Here is a 22,500-nt window from a genome sequence, read left to right as displayed (position 1 = left end):
CAGCAGTTTATAGACACAGATTGTCAACCGCTGAATCAATAAAGTGCCCTTGTCTGTGAAGCTGCTGTGATGTCTCCTGCGGAGGGGACGCTGCTGGGACCCTGGCGGCCTCTGGAGAGCCCAGAGCGGTCAGCTGCGGGCTGACTGAGAAGGCCAGAGCGGAGCTGGCGAGCCCACCCTGGTCAACAGGAACCCCCAGAGGAAAGACCCCTTCCTCCCCTCAAAAACCAGCAGGCCCTGCTGGGTGGAAGGGTCTCGCAGACACTGGGGACCCTGGGGCATTGTTGTGAGCCTGGGATGCAGACGGGGAGACGGGGGCCCTCCTAGCCCAGTGTGGGGAGAGACACCCGGACAGGTATCCCTGTCTCTGACGCCCCAGGGGGAGCGGGTGGGGGGCCACACCCCAGCTGCGGAGCCGCTGTGCCCTGCACAGGGCGTCCTGGGTGTCACCCAGAGAGGCTGGAGGAGTCCAGCAGCCACAGGCTGCTGCCGGGGAGGGAGCCGTCCACACGCCCTTTGGGGACCCAGGCTCTCCCGGGCTCACTCGGGTCCCAGGGCTAGTCCTGCCCGGCTCTCACGGAAGTCAGCAGCTCTTCATAGTGGGTTCCCCTCCTCCTGGCCCTCAGAGGGGATGGACGCCCAGCCCCACTGGGCCCTCCCTGGGAGCCAGGCTGGTCTGGATCCTCCCTGGAGGACGGTGACTCGGATGAGGTCGCCCACTCTCTCTTGGGTCCCACAGGCGAGCACAGGGGCTCAGCCTCAGGGACGCTGAGTCCTGCAGGAGAGGCTGGCAGACTGCCTCTCTGAGTCCAGGAAGGACGGTCTCCCAGGCAGGGACGAGGGGGACAGCTGTGTGACCCTGACCCCTGACCTGTGAACCCACAACCCTGGCAGGCCCTAGGGGGTCCCCACCTCCTCTCAGGTGGGCAGCAGTCCTGAGGGCTGGTGGCACTGAGTGTAGCCCGCCTGAGCTTCACCGATTTGCGGTGAGGGTCCTGCTAGGTGGGAAGCCCCCTGGTGCAAGCCGCAAAGGCCCGTGTTCCGGAGCTTCTGAAAATTCACAGGAGGCCCGAGGCATCAAGCAGGGGAAACTGAGGGACCTTCCCTCGACGGCTCTGGGAGCCGACGGCCGGGCTGTGAGCAGCTGCGGTCCTCGGAGCCACATCCTGGCCTGGTTCCAGGGGACAGTCCCGTGTCCTCTGGCAGCTGCGGGTGACCTAGGCTGGGCTGAAAGAGTTGGGGGCGCAGGAGGACAGAGCGGGGGGGAGGTTGGAGCCCTGGGCCAGGGTGACAGGGGGTCCCTTTTCCAAGGAGCCCGTGGGGAGAAGGCCCTGCCTCTGCTTTGCCTGGACTGGGCCTCGGAGGAACTGAGAAGACAGGGCTCCTTAAGATGCCAGGTTTGGTCCCAGCCTGGGGAGGGCAGAGCAGGGCAGATGAGTCCCAGGCTGGGGGTGGGCAGGCGTGCCCCTGGCCCCTTCCTGTTGCTGCTGGCACGGGAAGATTCTGCCCCCCCAGCCCACCCAGCGGGGTCTGCGCCGCTGGGCAGCGCCCCTGCCAGCCCCAGGGCTTTGCCGGCTGCTGGCTCTCCCCCGCCTTGGAGGAAGTCCTTCCCGACCCTGAGGGGTGTGCCTGCCAGCCTCCGCCAGGACTTCCTTGGTGCTGCCCCTCGTGCTCACGGGTGTCAGACCCACAGGGAGAGGGGCTCCCTCCTGGCCCACCCTGGGATCCCAGCCTCCCCGCAGCCTCCCCCAGTCAGGGGGCTGGGGTAGGCACAGACTGGGGAGGGGACCCACATGAGGAGTCAGGGGACGAGGGGGTGGCTCCGCTGCGCCTCCACACGCCCCGGCCCAGATGGGGGTGGGCGGGTCTGCCCTGCCCCTCGAGTGCCCCCGTGTCTGGAGGCCATGGCAGAAGAAGGATGGGGCTGCCGTCGAGGGCAGAGGGCAGGGCAGGGGCCTCTCCTCCAGCTGAGCAGCACGGGGCTCTCTCTGCAGCGGTGGGCGCGGTGCTCCTGTGGCCTTCCCGGCAGAGGGGGCCTGCGGGGCCGTGCGAAGGACAGTGACGAGAGGGACGTGCCGCAGGGTGTGAGAGGGAGCTGGGCGCCAGGAGAGCCGGAACTGACCAGCGTCCTGGCCGGGCCTCCCTCAGACCCCCGGAACTCCTGCTCTTCGCTCCCTGGAAAGCTGTTAGCCACCAGTCAGCTGCAGGCCGTGACCCTGGCCTGCTGGCGCCGCCCCCTTTCTGGAACCTCCGTGCTCTGGACCGTCCTCGCTGTGTTGTGACCCCCGCCCTCTGGACTTGCCTGGAGCACAGTTGACTTGCCACCCGAATCTGCATTTCTCCAGCTGCAAATCCTAAGGCGCCAAACTATCTTCTTATTTGCAGGCTTCTGAGCGGTTTCTTCTGTTTTGTCAACAGAGCCGAGGGTGTTCTGCGCCCAACCCTTGAGGAACCCACACCCCAACCCCCTGACCAGTAACTGCAGCCCCAGCCCAACGCCCCATGCACGCCGGGCCAGAGGACTGGCCGGGCCCCGCCTAGAGCCTCAGAGCATGTGGGACAGTGCGGGGTGGGAGGAGGCGGGCTCGGGCTCACGGCCAGGCTGGGACTCTCAAGGGCCCCCTCCCCAGGTCAAAACACAGCGCCCTCACATACAAATGCCTCCTTTTATTTCTTGGTGGACAGATGCCTGCATAGGCTGTAGGAAAAAGGGGTGACTGCCTCGGGCTGTGGGCAGGGACTAGTGGCCTCCGTAGTTCTGTATGAGCCCCAAGATTGCTTGGACGATCATCAGGGAGCCGGTGGACACAAGGATGATGAGGACGATAGTCAGAAGGATGCCCAGGACCAGGGCGCAGATGTTCAGGCACTTGGCGGTGGAGGCGTAGCTCTGGGCCCCAGTGATGTCGCCGACCATCTTCCGGTCCCTAGACTGGGGGAGGAGAGGTGGTGAGGGGCCTGTGCCTCAGGCCCCCCTGCTGGCCCCCCACTGCCCGTTCCTCGCGAGGACCTACACCCGCCCGCCCCCTGGAGTTGAGCACGACTGTGGCCGGTGAGCGCTCCTCCCCTCCTGGGGTCTCCATGACCTTTCCCACAGACAGTCAGCCTCTCCAGGAGGCCCAGGGCTCTCCCACCCTTCCTCTCAGCCCCCTCACTGGCCACTCACCTGCCAGGAGTCAAAAGGCTGACCCTGGTCATCCCCACACGCCCCCTGCAGGCTCATCATGACCTGCATGTACACACACACACACACACACACACACACACCATGTACACAAAACAACACACAGGGGCTCCCCAACCCCAAGTGTCACCGGGCTGGGCCCTCTCCAGGCTCCCAGCACTTTCTGGAGACGCCCAGGTGCCCACCCACCTTCACAGAGTAGGCGAATGCCACGAAGCCCAGGCAGCACCAGTTCATGAAGATGGTGTTGAACAGGGACCACACGATGTGGTCGGGCAGGGCGGTGTCGCTGCGGATGTTGATCACCGTGGTCGTCACGGGCGCCGGGCTCTGGGGCGCCCCCAGCACGGCCACCTCGTGCTCCTCCTTGAGCAACTCATAGGCTGGGGGCACCGCACCGTGGGCCCCAGTGAATAAGGGCTGGGACGTGCGGTTCATGCTGGGGACGGAGTACCTGTGCCAGCACACACTCGGGGCTCCTTTCTTTCCTCAGGAGTTTCGATTTCTCTGAATTTCCGTTTCCTGGCTTTTGGAGTATTGGGGATGGGCTGGTCCTAGGAGGCGGGATGAACCATTGAGTGTCAGGTTACACTGGGTGGGCGAGAGGAAGGCTAGGGCCTGGAGAGATGTTCTGCCCCAGAGGCTGGAAGGGGCCGACTTCCTTCTCCCCTCCCCCTCCTTTTGTAATAAAAGATACTTTAATAGAAGAAACACAAATAACAGTTTAAGAACATGTAACCCCCTGTATATGGGAGAGACCCAGGAATGCTGAGTAAACAGTTTTCTGCAAATGAGAAAATCTTGAGAAATTTCTCCCGGAAATGCTGAATCCACCCCCTTAAATGCCCCTGTGAGCTAGAGACAAAAGGTGCTGGGGTGGGGAGGAGAGGCCCCTTTTGGGAGATGACCCCGCAATGCATAGAAATAAAGGGATTTCCTGCAGAGGTCAGTCCTTGCCTCCCCCCACCATGAGAGTTTCTAGGAATGTAGTCCCCTCCGCCCCCCCCCCCCCCGCCCACCCCCATCCTGGTACAGGAGGAGACACCCTTTCAGGGCGGTTTCTCTTGTTGACTGGAAAAAAAAAAAAAGTACAACCAAATAGATGGGAACTGTCTTTCATTTGCCATACACCTGAGCACCTAAGTCCGAGACCCAGAATGTTCGTTTGCTCTGACAGGTTGCTCCAAAGAGATGAAGTGAGGGGCAGAATTTATAGGAGTTTGAGCAGTAAAACCAGGTAGTTGGAACATCAAAAGATTCTGTTAATTAAAGAAAACTCAATGTCTTAATTTAGAGAAGTTAGCCCTTTTCTTCATATGGGAACACGCAAGACTCTGGACCCTGTGAAATCACTCCCCTGACGCGCCTCCCAGCTGTCTGGGCAGCAGCCTGCTTTTCCACCCTGAGGGGCTGCAGGTTGAGGCCTTCAGGTCTGCAGCGCCCTTTGCTTCCTGATGGGGCAGATGACACTTTTCATCCACACAGCGTAAAATAATCAATGTGCCAAATTTGGTGTCTCGCCAGAGTTAGGCCCTGTCTCAGCAACACCTGCTCCCGATTTAGGGGTTGGTTGGGGCTGGGACCCTTCCTCAGCCTGGGCTTCTCAGGCCCAAGCCTGCTGCAGCGCCCACTGTCCCCACTCGGGGGCTCCTGCCAGGCCCCACTCAGCCTCACCCCCGGGCCCAGAGGAACCCCGCCCCCGCCGCCAGCCCCCCAGCTGCACAGGCCTCCCCTCTGAGGGGCACTGGCCCCCCAGTCCTGAGTCCCCACTCCAGGCGGGGTTTGGGTCCTTCCCGGTTGCAGGTCAGCACCCAGCAGCCCGTGTGGCCTGCCCCGAGGAGCCTCCCACGGTCCCCCAGGGGCTGGGGGAGCGGGACCAGGGCCAGCTGTGCAGAGGCAGGACGCCTACCAGGCGTCTGGCAGCCGCTGGGAGCCCTGGGCCTGTGTGTCCATGCAGCCTGGCCTTCCTGCCTCCCCCGCCCCCCCTCATGTCTCATGGGACCTGCGGTGGCTCCAGGGGGAGCAGGCGTGCTGGCAGGACGGCTCTGGGCTTGAGGCTGTGCCCCCTCCTCAGGGACAGGGTGGGTCGGCTCTGTGGCCAGGCCTCCGCTCTCTTCAGATCGCAGGGCCACGTGTTCTCCTGTCTCTGCCCTCACCTGTGTGTGAGGCTGTGGGCGGTGATGGCCAGGCCTGGGCCGTCCTGTTAGGAGCAAGGCCATCCCACCGGTTGTGTCCCTTTGCGGCAAGGCTCCCAGGCCAGCCTCGGGTGCCCCAGTGGCCCCCACACTGCCCTGAGGCCTGGTGCTCTGACCCAGCGCCCCCACACCACCCTGAGGCCTGGCACTGGGACCCTGGGCCTCCTCACCTCCTATCTCTCTGGGACAGCTCTGCTCTGCGCCCTGGCCCCCCTGTTAAGCCCTCCTTGTGGAGGTATCTTGTGTGCTCTGTGCTCCTGCTGGCGGCACTGACCCAGCAGGCTGTCCTTCGGCCGAGCTGCTGTGCACGCCGGGCCATCAGAGGGCGGGGTCGGCGTGGGCAGGATGGACACCCACAAGCCGGGTGGTCGCGTCTGCGCAGGCTCGCGTCCTCAACCGCATGGGGTGAGGCTGCCCTGCGGCCTCGGGCCCCCAGCAGGCCCCCTGCTCCTGGCTGGAGAGGGGCCGCAGCTCAGCCTCCAGCAGCTTCTCCCCAGGGGCCGGTCTATGGACAGGATGACCGCTGTGCAGTGCTGATGGTGACACCTAGGAGGTCGCTGCCAGGTGGCAGTCACGCCTTTGCTTCTGTGCGCTTTTATTTATTGGTTGAAAAGTGAAGTTGCTCAGTCGTGTCTGACTCTTTGAGACCCCATGGACTATATCCTACCAGGCTCCTCTGTCCATGGAATTTTCCAGGCAAGAGTACTGGAGTGGGTTGCCATTTCCTTCTCCAGAGGATCTTCCCGATGCAGGGATCGAACCCCGGTCTCCTGCGCTGCAGGCAGACGCTCTACCCTCTGAGCCACCAGGGAAGCCTTATTTATTGATTGGTTAGACGGCTTAATTTTTAATCACCTGAAAGTTGCAGAGCAGAACCTGTTTTGTTTCACCCACAGAAAGCGTACAAGTGAGCTTCTCTGGCACTTTTCCGGTGCGATGTTGTCCAGCTCCAACAGCCAGCCTCCCCGCCCGCCTTAGGGTAAGGGAACCCCATTCCCAGTAGGGGGCCCTCCCCAATCCCTTCAGCGCCTCGCTCCCTTCAAACACCAGTCTGCTCTCTCGGCCTGGGTTTCCCTCCTGGGGTTTTCCGTGTAAATCACGTGCCTTTGTTTCTGTAGTATCTCACTACGTGATGTTCGTCCATACTGCAGGCTGTGCCGGAACCCCCTGTCTTTATGGCTGGTTAATGTTGTACTGTAAGAGGACACCATATATTTTTTTCCTTTCTTCATCAACCTATCGACATTTGACCATTCCCAGCTTTTGGCTATTATGAATAATGCTTAGAAACATTTGTGGTCAAGGTTTTCCGTAACCGCACATTTCAGCCCTCTTCGGCCTGCATCTTGGAGTGGAACTGCTGGGTCGTATAAAACCACGGCAGCTGCCCCCTTGGTGGTGGTTTATGGGCATGTCCTTGCCCACCACCGGTGCCGAGCATGGCTTCTGCTCACCAGCTGTTCACGTGTCTTCGGAAGCTGTCCGCTCGGGCCTTTTTCCGCTGACTGCTTGGTCTGTGGGTCTTGCTGTTGTTGAATGGCAGTTCTTCTTTTATATGCTGAATACTAGTCCCTTGTCAGATACATGAATTCCAAATTCTCTCCCATTTTTTAGATTGTCTTTTCACTTTCTTGAGTGTCCTTTGAGGCACAGACATTTTTCATTTGGCAAACGACAATTTCTCTCTGTTTTCTTTAGATCTTGTAATGTAGCTAAGAAACCATTGCCTGATCCAAAGTCACACTGCGTTTCCTTCTAACCATTTTGCAGTTCAGCTTTTATACCAGGTCCCACTGTCGCCGACTCAGGCTCCTGGACTCTTTAATTGTAGAAATTGATACGAGGCCAGATGAGGAATTGAGGAATGGCTTCACTGAGGCCCCTGCTTCAGAAGGAGGGAGCAAAAACAAGCAATAGGGGCCCATGCTCATCCCTACACAGGGCGAGCTGGTCCCTTCAGTGGGTGAGGGTGTGGCCTGCTGGGCAGGCTGGCCCGCAGAGGGGCTTCGACGGCCTGCCCCCGTTGCTGGCGCTGTGTGCGGGGATCACGGGCAGGCGCAGCTTTTGCGCAGGCAGGCGTGCTCCGGCCTTCTGCGTCTTGCTGCCCATGTCTTGCCCCAGATGCCCGTGCGTGCGGTTTCTCTTAGTCCCTCACAGTTTCTTCGTCAGTCTAGAAGTTGGCCCAGGAATAAGCCCTATAGCAAGAGGCCCCTGGTCACGGCCTGCCTCACTGTATCCATTTTGAGTTAATTTTGTATGAACTGCGAGGCAGGGTCCAGCTTCTTCCCTCTCCATGTGGACATCCACATCTGCGCCAACTGTGAACAGTCCTGGCAGCCTGTTGGCCTCCTGTGACCATCTGCGTGTAAGTTTGTCATGGCCTCTAATTTCTTTCCCACAGTCCATGTGTGTATCTTACGCCAGGAACACAACCCCTCGCTGACTGCAGCTTGGTAGTGAATTTTGAATCAGGAAGCATGAGCCCCTAACTCTGTTATGCTTTTCTAAGATGGTTTTGGCCTGACAATTCCATGTGGATTTTAGGATCAGCCTATCCATTTCTGGAAAAAATAAAAATAAAAACTGTGGGAATTTTGACTTATATGCAGAGTACATCATGAGAAATGCTGGGCTGGAAGAAACACAAGCTGGAATCAAGATTGCAGGGAGAAATATCAGTCACCTCAGATATGCAGATGACACCACCCTTACGGCAGAAAGTGAAGAGGAACTAAAAAGCCTCTTGATGAAAGGGAAAGTGGAGAGTGAAAAAGTTGGCTTAAAGCTCAACATTCAGAAAACGAAGATCATGGCATCTGGTCCCATCACTCCATGGGAAATAGATGGGGAAACAGTGGAAACAGTGTCAGACTTTATTTTTTTGGGCTCCAAAATCACTGCAGATGGTGACTGCAGCCATGAAATTAAAAGATGCTTACTCCTTGGAAGAAAAGTTATGACCAACCTAGATAGCATATTCAAAAGCAGAGACATTACTTTGCCGACTAAGGTCCGTCTAGTCAAGGCTATGGTTTTTCCAGTGGTCACATATGGATGTGAGAGTTGGACTGTGAAGAAGGCTGAGTGCCGAAGAATTGATGCTTTTGAACTGTGGTGTTGGAGAAGACTCTTGAGAGTCCCTTGAACTGCAAGGAGATCCAACCAGTCCGTTCTAAACGAGATCAGCCCTAGGATTTCTTTGGAAGGAATGATGCTAAAGCTGAAACTCCAGTACTTTGGCCACCTCATGCAAAGAGTTGACTCACTGGAGAAGACTCTGATGCTGGGAGGGATTGGGGGCAGGAGGAGAAGGGGACGACAGAGGATGGGATGGCAGGATGGCATCACGGACTCGATGGACGTGAGTGTGAGTGAACTCCGGGAGTTGGTGATAGACAGGGAGGCCTGGCGTGCTGCGGTTCACGGGGTCACAAAGAGTCAGACACGACTGAGCGACTGAAATGAACTGAACTGTACTGTGTTGAAACTGAAGGTCATCTGTGGAGTGTTGCCTAAGAGCTCAGGTCTGTGAGCATAGATGTCTTTTCATTTATTTAGGCTTTTTTAGTTCCTTTCAGCAATGATCTGTAGTTTTTGGCGTACAAGTCATACACCTACTTGGGTAAATTTTTTACTAAGTATTTTAAAAATACTATTGCAAATGGAGTTGTCTTCTTAATTATAATCATTGGGTTAGCCATTGCTAGTGATTTTTGGATGTTGATTTTCCCACTGCTCCAGGTCCTCTCAGAGCACCAGGCTGAGCTCCCTGTGTTTCGTAGCAATTTCTCATTAGCTACCTGTTTTGCATACGGTAGTGATAGCTTGTGGTGAATGGTGTCAGATTCTTGATCTCCAAAGAAGATTTAGCTTTGGGACCAGGGGCCAGGCTTGATAAATAAAGAGCTTTTGTGTATCAGAGTTTTATTAAAGTATGAAAGTGAAAGAAAGTGAAGTCGCTCAGTCATGTCCAACTCTTTGCAACCCCGTGGACTATAGCCTATCAGGATCCTCCATCCATGGAATTTTCTCAGCCAGAATACTGGAGTGGGTTGCCATTTCCTTCTCCAGGGGATCTTCCCGACCCAGGGATCAAACCCCGGTCTCCTATATCGCAGGCAGACACTTTACCCTCTGAGCCACCAGGGAAGCGCTGAAAAGGGACAGAGAAACCTTCTGACGTAGAATCAGAAGGGGTGGAGAGTGCCCTTTGTCTTAGCAAGACCTTATATGCTCTTATCAGACCCACTCCCACAACATGCCTCTTAAATTAACAAGGTCACAACTAACAACAGAAAGGTCTTACCAGACCCAACCCACAGTATGCAAGCTTCAAGATAACAAGACTAGTCAGAAGGTTCAGTTCAGTTCAGTTCATTCGCTCAGTCGTGTCCGACTCTTTGCGACCCCATGGACTGCAGCACGCCAGGCCTCCCTGTCCATCACTAACTCATGGAGTTTACTCAAACTCATGTCCATTGAGTCGGAGATGCCATCCAACAATCTCATCCTCTGTCGTCCCCTTCTTCTCCCGCCTTCAATCTTTTCCAGCATCAGGGTCTTTTCCAATGAGTCAGCTCATTGCATCAGGTGGCCAAAGTATTGGAGTTTCAGTTTCAGGATCAGTCCTTCCAATGAACATCTGGAACTGATCTCCTTTAGGATGGACTGGTTGGATCTCCTTGCAGTCCAAGGGACTCTCAAGAGTCTTCTCCAACACCACAGTTCAAACGCATCAATTCTTCACCGCTCAGCTTTCTTTATAGTCCAACTCTCACATCCATACATGACCACTGGAGAAAACATAGCCTTGGCTAGACGGACCTTTGTTGGCAAAGTAATGTCTCTGCTTTTCAATATGCTATCTAGGTTGGTCGTAACTTTCCTTCCAAGGAGTAAGCATCTTTTTAATTTCATGGCTGCAGTCACCATCTGCAGTGATTTTGGAGCCCCCCCAATAATAAAATCTGTCACTGCTTCCAATTTTCCCCCTTCTATTTGCCATGACAGCCGTTTTGCTTTTTTGCCTGTCTTTTCCATGGGGATGGTCTTGATCCCTGTCTCATGTACAATGTCATGAACCTCATGCCATAGTTCATCAGGCACTCTATCTATCAGATCTAGGCCCTTAAATCTATTTCTCACTTCCACTGTATAATCGTAAGGGATTTGATTTAGGTCATACCTGAATGGTCTAGTGGTTTTCCCTACTTTCTTCAATTTAAGTCTGAATTTGGTAATAAGGAGTTCATGATCTGAGCCACAGTCAGCTCCTGGTCTTGTTTTTGTTGACTGTATAGAGCTTCTCCATCTTTGGCTGCAAAGAATATAATCAATCTGATTTTGGTGTTGACCATCTGGTGATGTCCATGTGTAGAGTCTTCTCTTGTGTTGTTGGAAGAGGGTGTTTGCTATGACCAGTGCATTTTCTTGGCAAAACTCTATTAGTCTTTGCCCTGCTTCATTCCATATTCCAAGGCCAAATTTGCCTGTTACTCCAGGTGTTTCTTGACTTCCTACTTTTGCATTCCAGTCCCCTGTAATGAAAAGGACATCTTTTTTGGGTGTTAGTTCTAAAAGGTCTTGTAGGTCTTCATAGAACCGTTCAACTTCAGCTTCTTCAGCATTACTGGTTGGGGCATAGACTTGGATTACTGTGATATTGAATGGTTTGCCTTGGAAACAAACAGGGATCATTCTGTCATTTTTGAGATTGCATCCAAGTACTGCATTTCGTATTCTTTTGTTGACCATGATGGCTACTCCATTTCTTCTAAGGGATTCCTGCCCACAGTAGTAGATATAATGGTCATCTGGACATGGAACAACAGACTGGTTCCAAATAGGAAAAGGAGTACGTCAAGGCTGCATACTGTCACCCTGCTTATTTAACTTATATGCAGAGTACATCATGAGAAACGCTGGACTGGAAGAAGCACAAGCTGGGATCAAGATTGCCGGGAGAAATATCAATCACCTCAGATATGCAGATGACACCACCCTTGTGGCCGAAAGTGAAGAGGAGCTAAAAAGCCTCTTGATGAAAGTGAAAGTGGAGAGTGGGAAATGTTGGCTTAAAGCTCAACATTCAGAAAACAAAGATCATGGCATCTGGTCCCATCACTCCATGGGAAATAGATGGGGAAACAGTGGAAACAGTGTCAGACTTTATTTTTTTGGGCTCCAAAATCACTGCAGATGGTGACTGCAGCCATGAAATTAAAAGATGCTTACTCCTTGGAAGAAAAGTTATGACCAACCTAGATAGCATATTCAAAAGCAGAGACATTACCTTGCCGACTAAGGTCCGTCTAGTCAAGGCTATGGTTTTTCCTGTGGTCATGTATGGATGTGAGAGTTGGACTGTGAAGAAGGCTGAGTGCCGAATAATTGATGCTCTTGAACTGTGGTGTTGGAGAAGACTCTTGAGAGTCCCTTGGACTGCAAGGAGATCCAACCAGTCCATCCTAAAGGAGATCAGTCCCGGGTTTTCACTGGAAGGACTGATGCTAAAGCTGAAACTCCAATACTTTGGCCACCTCATGCGAAGCGTTGACTCGCTGGAGAAGGACTCTGATCCTGAGAGGGATTGGGGGCAGGAGGAGAAGGGGACGACCGAGGATGAGATGGCTGGATGGCATCACTGACTCGATGGACTTGAGTCTGAGTGAACTCCGGGAGTTGGTGATGGACGGGGAGGCCTGGCGTGCTGCGACTCATGGGGGCGCAAAGAGTCAGACACGACTGAGTGACTGAACTGACTGAACTGGTTTGCCATGAAGTGATGGGATTGGGTGCCACGATCTTGGTTTTTTTATTGTTGAGTTTTAAGCCAGCTTTTTCACTCTCCTCTTTCACGGTCATCCAGAGGCTCCTCAGTTCCTCTTCACTTTCTGCCATTAGAGTCGTATCACCTGCATATCTGAGGTTGTTGATATTTCTCCTGGCAATGTTGATTCCAGCTTGCGATTTATGTAGTCCGGCATTTTGCATGATGTACTCTGGATATGAGTTAAATAAGCAGGGTGACAATATGCAGCCTTGCTGTACTCCTTTCCCAATTTTGAACCAGTCGGTTGCTTCGTGTCCAGAGCTAACTGTTGGTCCCATTTGTTTGTTGGTTTTTGCTTTTATTTCCTTTACTCTAGGAGGTGGCTCAAGGAAAATCTTGCTGCAATTTATATCAGGGTGTTCTGTCTATGTTTTCCTCTAAGAGTTTTTAGAGTTTCTGGCCTTACATTTAGGTCTTTAATCCATTTTGAGTTTGTTTTTGTGTGTGGTGTTGGGAAGTGCTTCTTCCCACCATTCAGTTTATTCAAATTATATAAATATTTCCTCTGTGAAACTGAGTAGAACCAAAGAGAAAAGCAGAATCAAAGAAGACCTCATACACTAAACTCTCGCACAGATTCTTTGAATTCGGAAGTAAGAGCCCACAGAGGGGGCCCGGGCGGCGGCTTTGTCCCTGGAGACCCTGCAGGTCCATTTCTTGGAGGAAGTTTTCAGGGAAAAAGTGCCGATGTTTCAAAGCCAGCCTGCTTCCGGCCTCTTGGTCCTCTGCCCCAGCCTGTCCTAAGACAGAGTGTGAAGAGGTAAGTTTTCAGTAATTCAGCTTTTGCAAACATATGCATATACCTTCCCCCTGTTTTGGCGATTAATAGAACAGCGAACAATACGCTTGGATTAAAGGTCCAGTTTCCACTCTAATGCAGTTTCTCCTGGCAACAAAGCCATTTGCGGAGATCTGGGAATCACGAGCTTCTCAGGTGGGAAGGGGTGCTGTTCTTGTCTACCTGAAAGCAGCCTTTCAGACTGACCTGTGTTTTGTAGTCCCTGTTTCAAGACCTGGTGTGTGTGGTTGATGACCATGGGGTGGGGCTGGGGTTGTAGTAATTGGGTGGGTTTGCACAGGGGTCATAGCTGAGCTGGGCCAGCATGGGGGCCATCTGGCCCATGTCCCTCAGCACATCCCCAGGAATGTGGCCAGTCCACTTGGAGAGCGCTTCCAGGTTCACAGGCTTGAGGGCCTGGCCTGTGGAGCCCGATCCTGGACTTGGGCTGCAGGGCTTGCAGATGAGGTCGTCCTGATGCAGGGTGCTGTCACAGCAGAGGATGAGCTTGAGGGAGCACCAGGGGCACAGCACCCGTTGCTCGTAGGGCGCGCCGGGCACTTGCACTTCGCCTCCTCCATGCTAGGGGCATACATCACCACGACGGCCTGCTCCCCTTGGTGAGGCAGTCGCCGTAGCTACTAGGGTTGAAGCCAGCGATGGTGCCCTTGTGAGTGCCCAGGGAGGGTGCAGAGGCTGTCCTGCACCACCGGCAGGAGCCTGGAGTTGGGGAGAGGCCAACAGGTCGATGTAGCACTTGAGGGTAAAGGAGTCTTTGCTGCGGAGGACTCAGGCTGGCTCGCGGCGCTCGGCGATCACCTCCAGGCTGAAGGCCTCGTCCGGCTGCAGCTTCTCTCAGCCTCACTTGGACCAGGCCTGGCGCACAGCCAGTATGTGGGGGAGGATGTGGTCTCCTTTCCCAGCGCGTTGGCACGGGGTCCAGCATGGTGCCGTCCTGGGGCACACTGCCCACAAAGATGAGGGGCATGGCCTTGCCCTAGCGGAATGCCATGCAGTTCATGCCCACCATCCCCAAGTCCTCCTGCTCGAACTGCATGGCCCCCCAGCGGCCCCATGGGCCCCAGCACCACCGGCACTCCAGCACCTGCTGCCCCAGCTGGACTGCCACCACCGGGACCACCCCAAGCCAGCTGCCGGCAGTGCCCTCTGCCACGACAGGCACATGCTGGGCCTAGGGAGGGGCCACCGACCAGCGACAGCATGCAGAGACTTCCCTCTGGGGCCAGCAGGGAGGACAGGAGGCGTTCTCATCTCATTTTCACATGTGCTTGACCAGGTTTCTCAGCACCACTTATTGAAGAGCCTGTCTTTTCTCCGCTGTGTATGTTTGCTCCTTCATCAAAGATAAGGTGCCCATTGGTGTGTGGGTTTATCTCTGAGCTTTCTACCTTGCTTCATTGGTCTATGTTTCTGCTTTTGTGCGAGTACCATGCTGTCTTGATTACAGTAACTTTGTAGTATAGTCTGAAGTCAGATTCCTCCAGGAAGGAATCCCATAGGAAGGGATCAGCTGGAGGAAGCCTGATCCCTCTAGCTCTGTTTTGTTTCCCAAGATTGCTTTGATGTTTGGGGTCTTTTGTGTTACTAAACAAATTGTAAAATTTTTGTTCTAGTTCTGTGAGAAATGCCATTGGCAATTTGATAAGGATATATTCTTATATGCTAAACACAACAAAAAATCAGAAAGATAAATTAGGGGAGCAATCCCATTCACCACAGCAACAACAACAAAGTACCTAGGGATAAACCTACCTAAGGAGACCAAAGGCCTGTGCACAGAAAACTACACGACAGTGATGAAAGAAATAAAAAACGATGTAAACAGGTGGAGAGATACATCACGTTCTCGGAATGGAAGAACCAGTATTGTGAAACCAGAAATGTCGTAAGCAGGTGGCGAGATGCATCACGTTCTCGGACCAGAAGAACCAATATTGTGAAAATGACCGTATGCTTCCCAAAGTGGTCTACAGTTTCGAGAAGCTTTCAGCCGTTCACCTTTACGTGTGCTCTGAGCTGTACCTTTCCCGTAGATGTCCTTTATCAAGTGGGAGAAGTGCTTTTTTCTTTGAAATGCTTCCAAGAGGAGACGCTGTTGGATTTTTGTCAGGTGCTTTGTCTGCAGTAACTGTGATAATCACAGAGTGTTTTTCTTCATTTATCAATGCCATGTATTAATTACTCTGATGTTATTAACTGACTTATATTCTTAAACCATGGTTGCATTTCTGGAATAAATGCCTCTTGGTCATGAAACCCAGCAGGAACCTGAAGGGGCTTTCCCAGGTACAAAGGCCCCTCCACGGGACCTGATTCTTATTTGTAGAAAAAGGCTTTAGTCTCCTAGGGGCCTAACCCTGAGTCACAAAAGCCTGGTTCAAGAATTAATCTAAAAGATGAGACTATGTAGTGATAAAAATAATAGCAGTTGGGCCATAAAAGCAGGCAACAATTTAAACGGCGAGTCAGCCATTATCTATCTGTCACAGAATCTTTAGTTCCTCCCCGAAGGACATAGGTAACAGTGTCTGTTCCACATGCTTAGTTGTTTCACAGATACTAACACTAAACTGGAGAAGGGAGTGGCAAACCACATCAGTATTCTTGCCTCGAGAGCCCCACGAACAGCACAAAAAGGCAAAAGGATAAGACACTGAAAGAGGAGCTCCCCAGGTCAGCAGGTGCCCGGTATGCTGCTGGAGATCAATGGAGAAATAACTCCAGAAAGAAAGAAGGGATGGAGCCACAGCAACACCACCACCCAGTTGTGGATGTGACTGGTGATGGAAGTAAAGTCCGACGCTGTAAAGAGCAATATTGCATAGGAATCTAGAATGTTAGGTCCGGGAATCAAGGCAAATTGGACATGATCAAACAGGAGATGGCAAGAGTGAACATCAATATTTTAGGAATCAGCAAACTTAAATGGACTGGATAGGGTGAATTTAACTCAGATGCCCATTGTATCTACTACTCTGGGCAAGAGTCCCTTAGAAGAAAAGGAGTAGCCCTCATAGTCAACAAAAGCATCTGAAACGCAGTACTTGGGTGCAATCTCAAAAACAGAGATCTCAAAGACAGAATGATCTCTGTTCTTTTCCAAGGCAAACCATTCAATACACAGTAATCCAAGTCTGTGCCCCCACCAGTAATGCTGAGGAAGCTGAAGTTGAACGGTTCTATGAAGACCTATAAGACATTCTAGAACTAACACCCCAAAAGATGTCCATTTCATTATAGGGGGCTGGAATGCAAATGTAGGAAGTTAAGAGATACCTGGAGTAACAGGCAAACTTGGCCTTGGAGGACAAAATGAAGCAGGGCAAAGGATAACAGAGTTTGTAAGGGAACACACTGGTAATAGCAAACACCCTCTTCCAACAACACAAGAGAAGACTCTACACATGGACATCACCAGATGGTCAATACTGAAATCAAATTGATTATATTCTTTGTAGCCAAAGATGGAGAAGTTCTATACAGTAGGCAAAAACAAGACCAGGAGCTGACTGTGGCTCAGATCATGGACTCCTTATTGCAAAATTCAGACTTAATTGAAGAAAGTAGGGAAAACCACCAGACCATTCAAATATGACCTAAATCAAATCCCTTACAATACAGCAGAAGTGACAAATAGATTCAAGGGATCAGATCTGATAGACAGATCTATGAACTATGGCTGAAGAACTACGGATGGAGGTTCATGACATTGTGCAGGAGGCGGGGGTCAAGACCACCCCCAAGAGAAAGAAATGCAAAAGACAGAATGGTTGTTTGAGGAGACCTTACAAATAGCTGAGAAAAGAAGAGAAGTGAAAGGCAAAGGAGAAAAGGAAAGATATGCCCATTTGAATTACAGCAAGAAGATAAGAAAGCCTTCCCCAGTGATCAATACAAAGAGAGGAAAACAATAGAATGGGAAAGACTAGAGATTGCCTCAAGAAATTAGAGATACCAAAGGAACATTGAAATGCTATGGGCCTAACAGAAGCAGAAGATATAAAGAAGAGGTGGCAAGAACGCACAGAACTGTACAGAAAAGATCTTCATGACCCATATAACTGTGACGGTGTGATCACTCACCCAGAGCCAGACATCCTGGAGTTCAAAGTCAAGTGGGCCTTAGGAAGCATCACTACAAACAAAGCTAGTGGAGGTGATGGAACTCCAGTTGAGCTATTTCAAATCCTAAAAGACGATGCTATGAAAGTGCTGCACTCAATATGCCAGCAAATTTGGAAAACTCAGCAGTGGCCACAGGATTGGAAAAGGTCAGTTTTCATTCCAATCCCAAAGAAAGGCAATGCTAAAGAATGTTCAAACTACTGCACAATTGCACTCATCTCACACGCCAGCAAAGTAATGCTCAAAACTCTCCAAACCAGGCTTCAACAGTATGTGAAAAGTAAACTTTCAGATGTTCAAGCTGGTTTTAGAAAAGGCAGAGGAACCAGAGATCAAATTGCCAACATCCATTGGATCATCACAAAAGCAGGAGAATTCCAGAAAAACATCTACTGTTTATTGACTATGCCAAAGCCTTTGACTTTGTGGATCACAATAAACTGTGGAAAATTCTTCAAGAGATAGGAATACCAGACCACCTGACCTGCCTTCTGAGAAACCTGTATGCAGGTCAGGAAGCAACAGTTAAAACTGGACATGGAACAGGGGACTGGTTCCAAATTGGGAAAAGAGTATGTCAAGGCTGCATATTGTCACCCTGTTTATTTAACTTATATGCAGAGTACATCATGAGAAATGCCAGGCTGGCTGAAGGACAAGCTGGAATCAAGATTGCTGGGAGAAATATCAATAACCTCAGATACGCAGATAACACCACCCTTATGACAGAAAGCAAAGAACTAAAGAGCCTCTTGAATAAAGTGAAAGAGGAGAGTGAAAAAGTTGGTTTAAAGCTCAACATTCAGAAAACTAAGATCATGGCATCTGGGCCCATCACTCCATGGGAAATAGATGGGGAAACAATGAAAACAGTGAGAGACTTTATTTTGGGGGGCTCCAAAATCACTGCAGATGGGGACTGCAGTCATGAAGTTAAAAGATGCTTGCTCCTTGGAAGAAAAGCTATGTTCAACCAGGACAGCATATTAAAAAGCAGAGACCTTACTTGGCCAACAAAGGTCCATCGAGTCAAAACTATTGTTTTTCCAGTGGTCACGTATGGATGTGATAGTTGGACTATATAAAAAGCTGAGTGCTGAAGAACTGATGCTGTTGAACTGTGTGTTGGAGAAGACTCTTGAGAGACCCTTGGACTGCAAGGAGATCCAACAAGTCCATCCTAAAGGAAATCAGTGCTGAATATTCACTGGAAGGACTGATGCTGAAGCTGAAACTCCAATACTTTGTCTACCTGGTGGAAAGAACTGACTCACTAGAAAAGACCCTGATGCTGGGAAAGATTGAAGCGGAAGGAGAAGGGGAAAACAGAGGATGAGATGGTTGGATGACATCCCTGACTCGGTGGACATGAGTTTGAGTAACCTCCGGGAGTTGATTATGGACAGGGAGGCCTGGCGTGCTGCAGTCCATGGGGTCGCAAAGAGTTGGACATGACTGAGCAACTGAATTGAAACTGAAAGCTGCCACCAGAGGGAAAAAGCTGACAGCACGATGGCCAGACTGTAGCAGTGACTTAAGCTGCCCCATGCGGCACGCTTCCAGAAACTGCCCTCAGGGAAACGAGAGCAGCCCGACCCTGGCGCTGGAGATTCACTTCACTCCAGATAAGATGCCGCTCACCAGGCCCTGCACCACCAATTTCAGGGTGCTGGTCAGAGCTGACTGTGCTGCTCTGCACGTAGCCATCACCTGCAAACCCTTGATGCTTTCCTTTAAAAGCGCTTGCCCTGATCGGCAACTCAGAAGTGGTTTGGGGGACACCAGTCTGTCATCTCCCCAGGTTGCCAGCTTCCTGAATAAAGCATCTTTCTTCTCCCACCAACAAAACTTGTCTGTCAAACATGGAGTAATGAGCAGCTTGAGTTTGGCTCCAGCTCCTGCTGGTAACAGTCGTGGTGTGTACATAATATGCTGGGTTCAGTTTGCTAGAGCTTGCGGAGGATTTTCACACCTATACACATAAGGGATATTGGTCTTTGTTTTCTTTGTAGTCTCTCTCTCTGACTTTGGTGTCTGGGTGATTCTGGCCTCAGAGAATGAGTTAGGAAGTGCTCCTGCCTCTTCAGACTTTGGCAAGAGTCTGAAATAGATTACAGGCTGCTGTCTGCGAGGCTGCCGCAGAGCTTAGACACGAGGGATGGAACCAGGATTAGATAAAATGCCGCACAGCTCTGTACTGAAGTTACACCATTTTTTCTTGATTAAGCACTCCTCTGATTTCTGCAAGACTTTCTCTACTTTCAGAGGCTGAAAATGTTGATTCTGATATTTTTTGCAAATTTTTTCCTGCTTTTGTGGAGAGATGGGCTTTGAGAATTCTCCACCCCCCTGTTTTTTCGTGTAGCTTTTCACAACTGGCACATGTTCCCAGTGATTGAGAGGCCAGCCCCAGATGTGGGTGGGAGCTGGCTGCAGCTCTGGGACATGTTGCCTCGTAAGCGTATGAGCTTCACGGTGCCTCTGGGGTTAAAATTTGAGCAGATAAGTTTTGCATGTATCAGTGAAGATAGATGCCAGCTAAAAAGTACAAAAACAATCCCTGGTGGCTCAGAGGGTAAAGAATGTGCTTGCAATGCAGGAGACCGGGGTTTGATCTCTGGGTCAGGAAGATCCCCTGGAGAAGGGAGTGGCTACCTACTCCAGTTCTTGCCTGGGAAATTCCATGGGCAGCGGAGCCTGGCGGGCTACAGTCCATGGGGTCGCAAAGAGCTGGACGCGACTGAGTCACTTAGCACACAAAGCGAAGGCAAAGGGCGACAAGATGCCAGAAGTAACGCCAGATGGCAGAGTGGCAGGGTGCTGTCTGCTGGGGATTCACGCGGGGCCCTGACCCAAGGCTGGTCCTCCCTGTGGCCACTGGGCAGTGGGTGGCCCCCACCCCAGCAGTCACCCCCCACCTCGAGGTGCGATAGGCACGGAAGCAGGCGGTGCTGGACTGTCCTTAGGGGTCAGCGGCTTCTGGATGAGAGCCGCAGGGCTGGCTGGGGGCTCTGGAACTGGCCCAGCAGGGAGGAAAACCTAAACGAGCGGCCCACCCTGGGAGAGGGCCGGACACTGACCACCTCAGGGCCCAGGGTGTGCAGGGCGGCCACCCCCCACACTTCCATTCCGCTCCCCAGTCTGCCCAAGACCCAGATGGGTCAAACAGGCAGGTGTCCGTTAGGCAGGTAACAAGGTTTATAGTTTCTAGGGTACTTTTATTGCCCAAGAGAAACTTACAAAACCAATGAATATTGGAATTCAATAAATATGAGCTACACAGTGTACTCTGTAGGTCAAGAATTGAAAGTGCAGGAAAAGCTTGCAGGCACGGCACGTTGCCTACCACATCAGTAAACGAGGATTTGTGGACACTACGGCCACCCCGTGAGGGGACGCTGGACGGGGAAGCGCAGGGCCCTGGCCCCAGAGAGCGGAGGTGCAGCCCAAGGACTGATTCCAGTGAGCCCAGACGCTCGCACCTCCCCATTCGCAGAGCAGCGCTAGATGGCTGCTTAGTGCCAGTAATCATGTTCTGACTACTTGGCTTTTGTTGCAAAACTCCTGTATGTCCTGGCTCCTCCCTTATCCTCAGAGAGGCTTTCTCTCAGGCTTAAGGCCTCAGTTTCGTCTGCAAAATAAAACGTAATTTTCGACATTTAGTTTGTGCATTTTTTCCAGTCAGCACCAGCAGAGACAGGTTTATTCAGGAACAGCAGAGGAAATGCAACTCAGGATATGCGCACCATGGTGGAACAGACGGACCCCAGAGAACCTGGACAGACGACTTGCTGCTCTGGGGAGAGGGGGAGCGGGCAGGGGCGGTGATGACCGGAGTCCACTGGAGGAGCCGGGGTGCAAAGTAACGGGGCTCCGGGGCTGGGCCTGAGGCCTCCGGCTGGGCTGCTGCCGGGGTTGGGGCGGCAGAGAGAAACCTGCTCCCTCCTGCTGTGTGGGAAGGGCAGAGGCCTCCCTGCTGGAGGTGTAGAGGGACATGTCTTCCTGTTTGGGGTGACCGCTGACGCACTGAGGGCAAGAGAGCTTAGCCTGCAGGCCTGTCCCAACTCTACCGTGGGCTCAGATTCCTTAATTAATTCCATGCCCCATTCCTTGCTTCAAAGCAATCCAACCCTGGATGGAAAAATAAGATCTGTAAGATAACTGAAAGGCCATCCATGTAAATCGGGCTATTTGTCAGCTTTGGGACACCCATAATTTGAGGTAGCCTTGGTTGATTGATGCTGACACCTCTGCTCTGACCCGAGGGTCTGCAGAAGCTACAGCTCATGAGCGCCCCTCAGTGCCCCTCACAAGGGGACGATTGGCAGCGGTGTCTGTGCTTGGGCAAGTCTTTGCTGGCAGCTGGAGGGTAAAGGGCAGTGTGCTCTCTCTGTATTTACATTCTGTTTTCTCTTCATGGGGGATCAGAGGCCTCTTGCTGGTCATCGAGCCTCCATAACACCTTAACCAGAAACGTCCAGGAGGCGCACATGGCTCCAGGTTTGCCGGGGAGCTTCCCCCCTGGCTCAACGGAAGCATGACGAGAAGCCTGTGCACAACCCGAGGGGAGCTGGGGCTTTCACAAGGACCTGCTGGCTTGCCCGAAAGGTCGGTTCTGGTTTTCTTGTAACGTTCTGTAACGATAGTACCCACTGGAGAGGAGCAAACTTTGCTGTCCCAAAGTGTTTCTCTTTGGCATAAGGATTAATTTAGGCTGATTATTTATTTTTAAAAAGGAAAATGAAACAGAGGATTTGGGAAGCTTTTATTGTTGCCTCCCCATAACAGCCTAAAATAATTTGGAAAAAGGGTTTGTTGGAGACCAGAGTCCAGTCTGTGTCCCCGTGTCCCTGCCTGGCCAAGCAAACATTTGTTTCCCAAACATTTGCTTTCTATTTCCAGTTCAGCTGCCCCTTCAAGTCACGAAAACCTGGCCCCAGCACCTTCCTTGTCGTTAGCTGAAGATGGTATTTGAGCTGAGGGTCTTGGCCGTTTCGATGGTGCTCCCGTTCCCCTGGGTCTCTCCCATGTGTACATGTTGCTAAACTTTTGCTTGGTTTTGTCCTAATTGTCTATGACAACTTAATTCCTAGACCAGCCAAGAGAACCTAGAGGAGAAGGGGGCGCTTCTGCACGCCAACAGCAACTCCAGCTGACGAGAGTCCTTGCAGCTCAGCCGCAGAAGCTGCCACCACCCTGCTCGCCGTGTTTCTCTGATGGACTCTGCTCATGGCCGCCCCTCAACTGCCTCCTTTTTCTCTACAGAGAGTAACACCTTCCCCTTTGTTTCCCAAATGTGGTTACAGTTTTTGCTGTGACTTTCTTGTCCTGAATCGCCATTATCTGTTATTCCTGTGTGTGAATC

General features: G+C 52.1%; 3 protein-coding genes and 1 pseudogene across 9 annotated transcripts in view; 2 read left to right on the top strand and 2 right to left on the bottom strand.

Annotated features, from left to right (window-relative positions):
• The window catches only part of LOC138426895 (interferon-induced transmembrane protein 1-like), a 4,648-nt gene extending 4,588 nt beyond the window's left edge, over nt 1-60 (top strand). The window contains exon 2 of the mRNA XM_069565906.1: nt 1-60. This exon is cut by the window's left edge and continues 278 nt beyond it. The gene's annotated coding sequence lies outside the window, so the exon portion shown is untranslated.
• A 2,587-nt stretch (nt 61-2,647) lies between these two features.
• Nucleotides 2,648-3,934, bottom strand: LOC138426894 (interferon-induced transmembrane protein 3-like). Its single transcript, XM_069565905.1, has 2 exons — nt 3,374-3,934; nt 2,648-2,932 (listed from the first exon to the last, which is right to left on the bottom strand). Exons 1-2 carry the CDS (start codon nt 3,620-3,622, stop codon nt 2,741-2,743), a joined length of 441 nt encoding a protein of 146 aa, XP_069422006.1. The 5' UTR covers nt 3,623-3,934; the 3' UTR covers nt 2,648-2,740.
• A 9,196-nt stretch (nt 3,935-13,130) lies between these two features.
• On the bottom strand, nt 13,131-14,174 carry LOC138426888 (protein-tyrosine sulfotransferase 2-like; annotated as a pseudogene).
• A 6,548-nt stretch (nt 14,175-20,722) lies between these two features.
• The window catches only part of LOC138426889 (interferon-induced transmembrane protein 1-like), a 5,502-nt gene continuing 3,724 nt past the window's right edge, over nt 20,723-22,500 (top strand). The window contains exons 1-3 of one of the 7 annotated variants that reach the window (XM_069565897.1): nt 20,723-20,780; nt 21,564-21,743; nt 22,229-22,500. The exon at nt 22,229-22,500 is cut by the window's right edge and continues 155 nt beyond it. Coding sequence is in view for 1 of the 7 variants with exons in the window: in XM_069565896.1 (XP_069421997.1) it covers nt 22,365-22,403 (39 nt within the window). In the remaining 6 variants the exon portion in view is untranslated. Of the gene's footprint in view, nt 21,744-22,011; nt 22,103-22,228 lie in introns of those variants that run through there. The other 6 variants (XM_069565896.1, XM_069565901.1, XM_069565903.1 and 3 more) reach the window with 6 other exon arrangements.

Source organism: Ovis canadensis, chromosome 21 (assembly GCF_042477335.2).
Source record: "Ovis canadensis isolate MfBH-ARS-UI-01 breed Bighorn chromosome 21, ARS-UI_OviCan_v2, whole genome shotgun sequence".
In the NCBI taxonomy this organism is placed as follows: Eukaryota; Metazoa; Chordata; class Mammalia; order Artiodactyla; family Bovidae; genus Ovis; species Ovis canadensis.
This window is presented reverse-complemented; position numbering and strand designations above follow the sequence as displayed.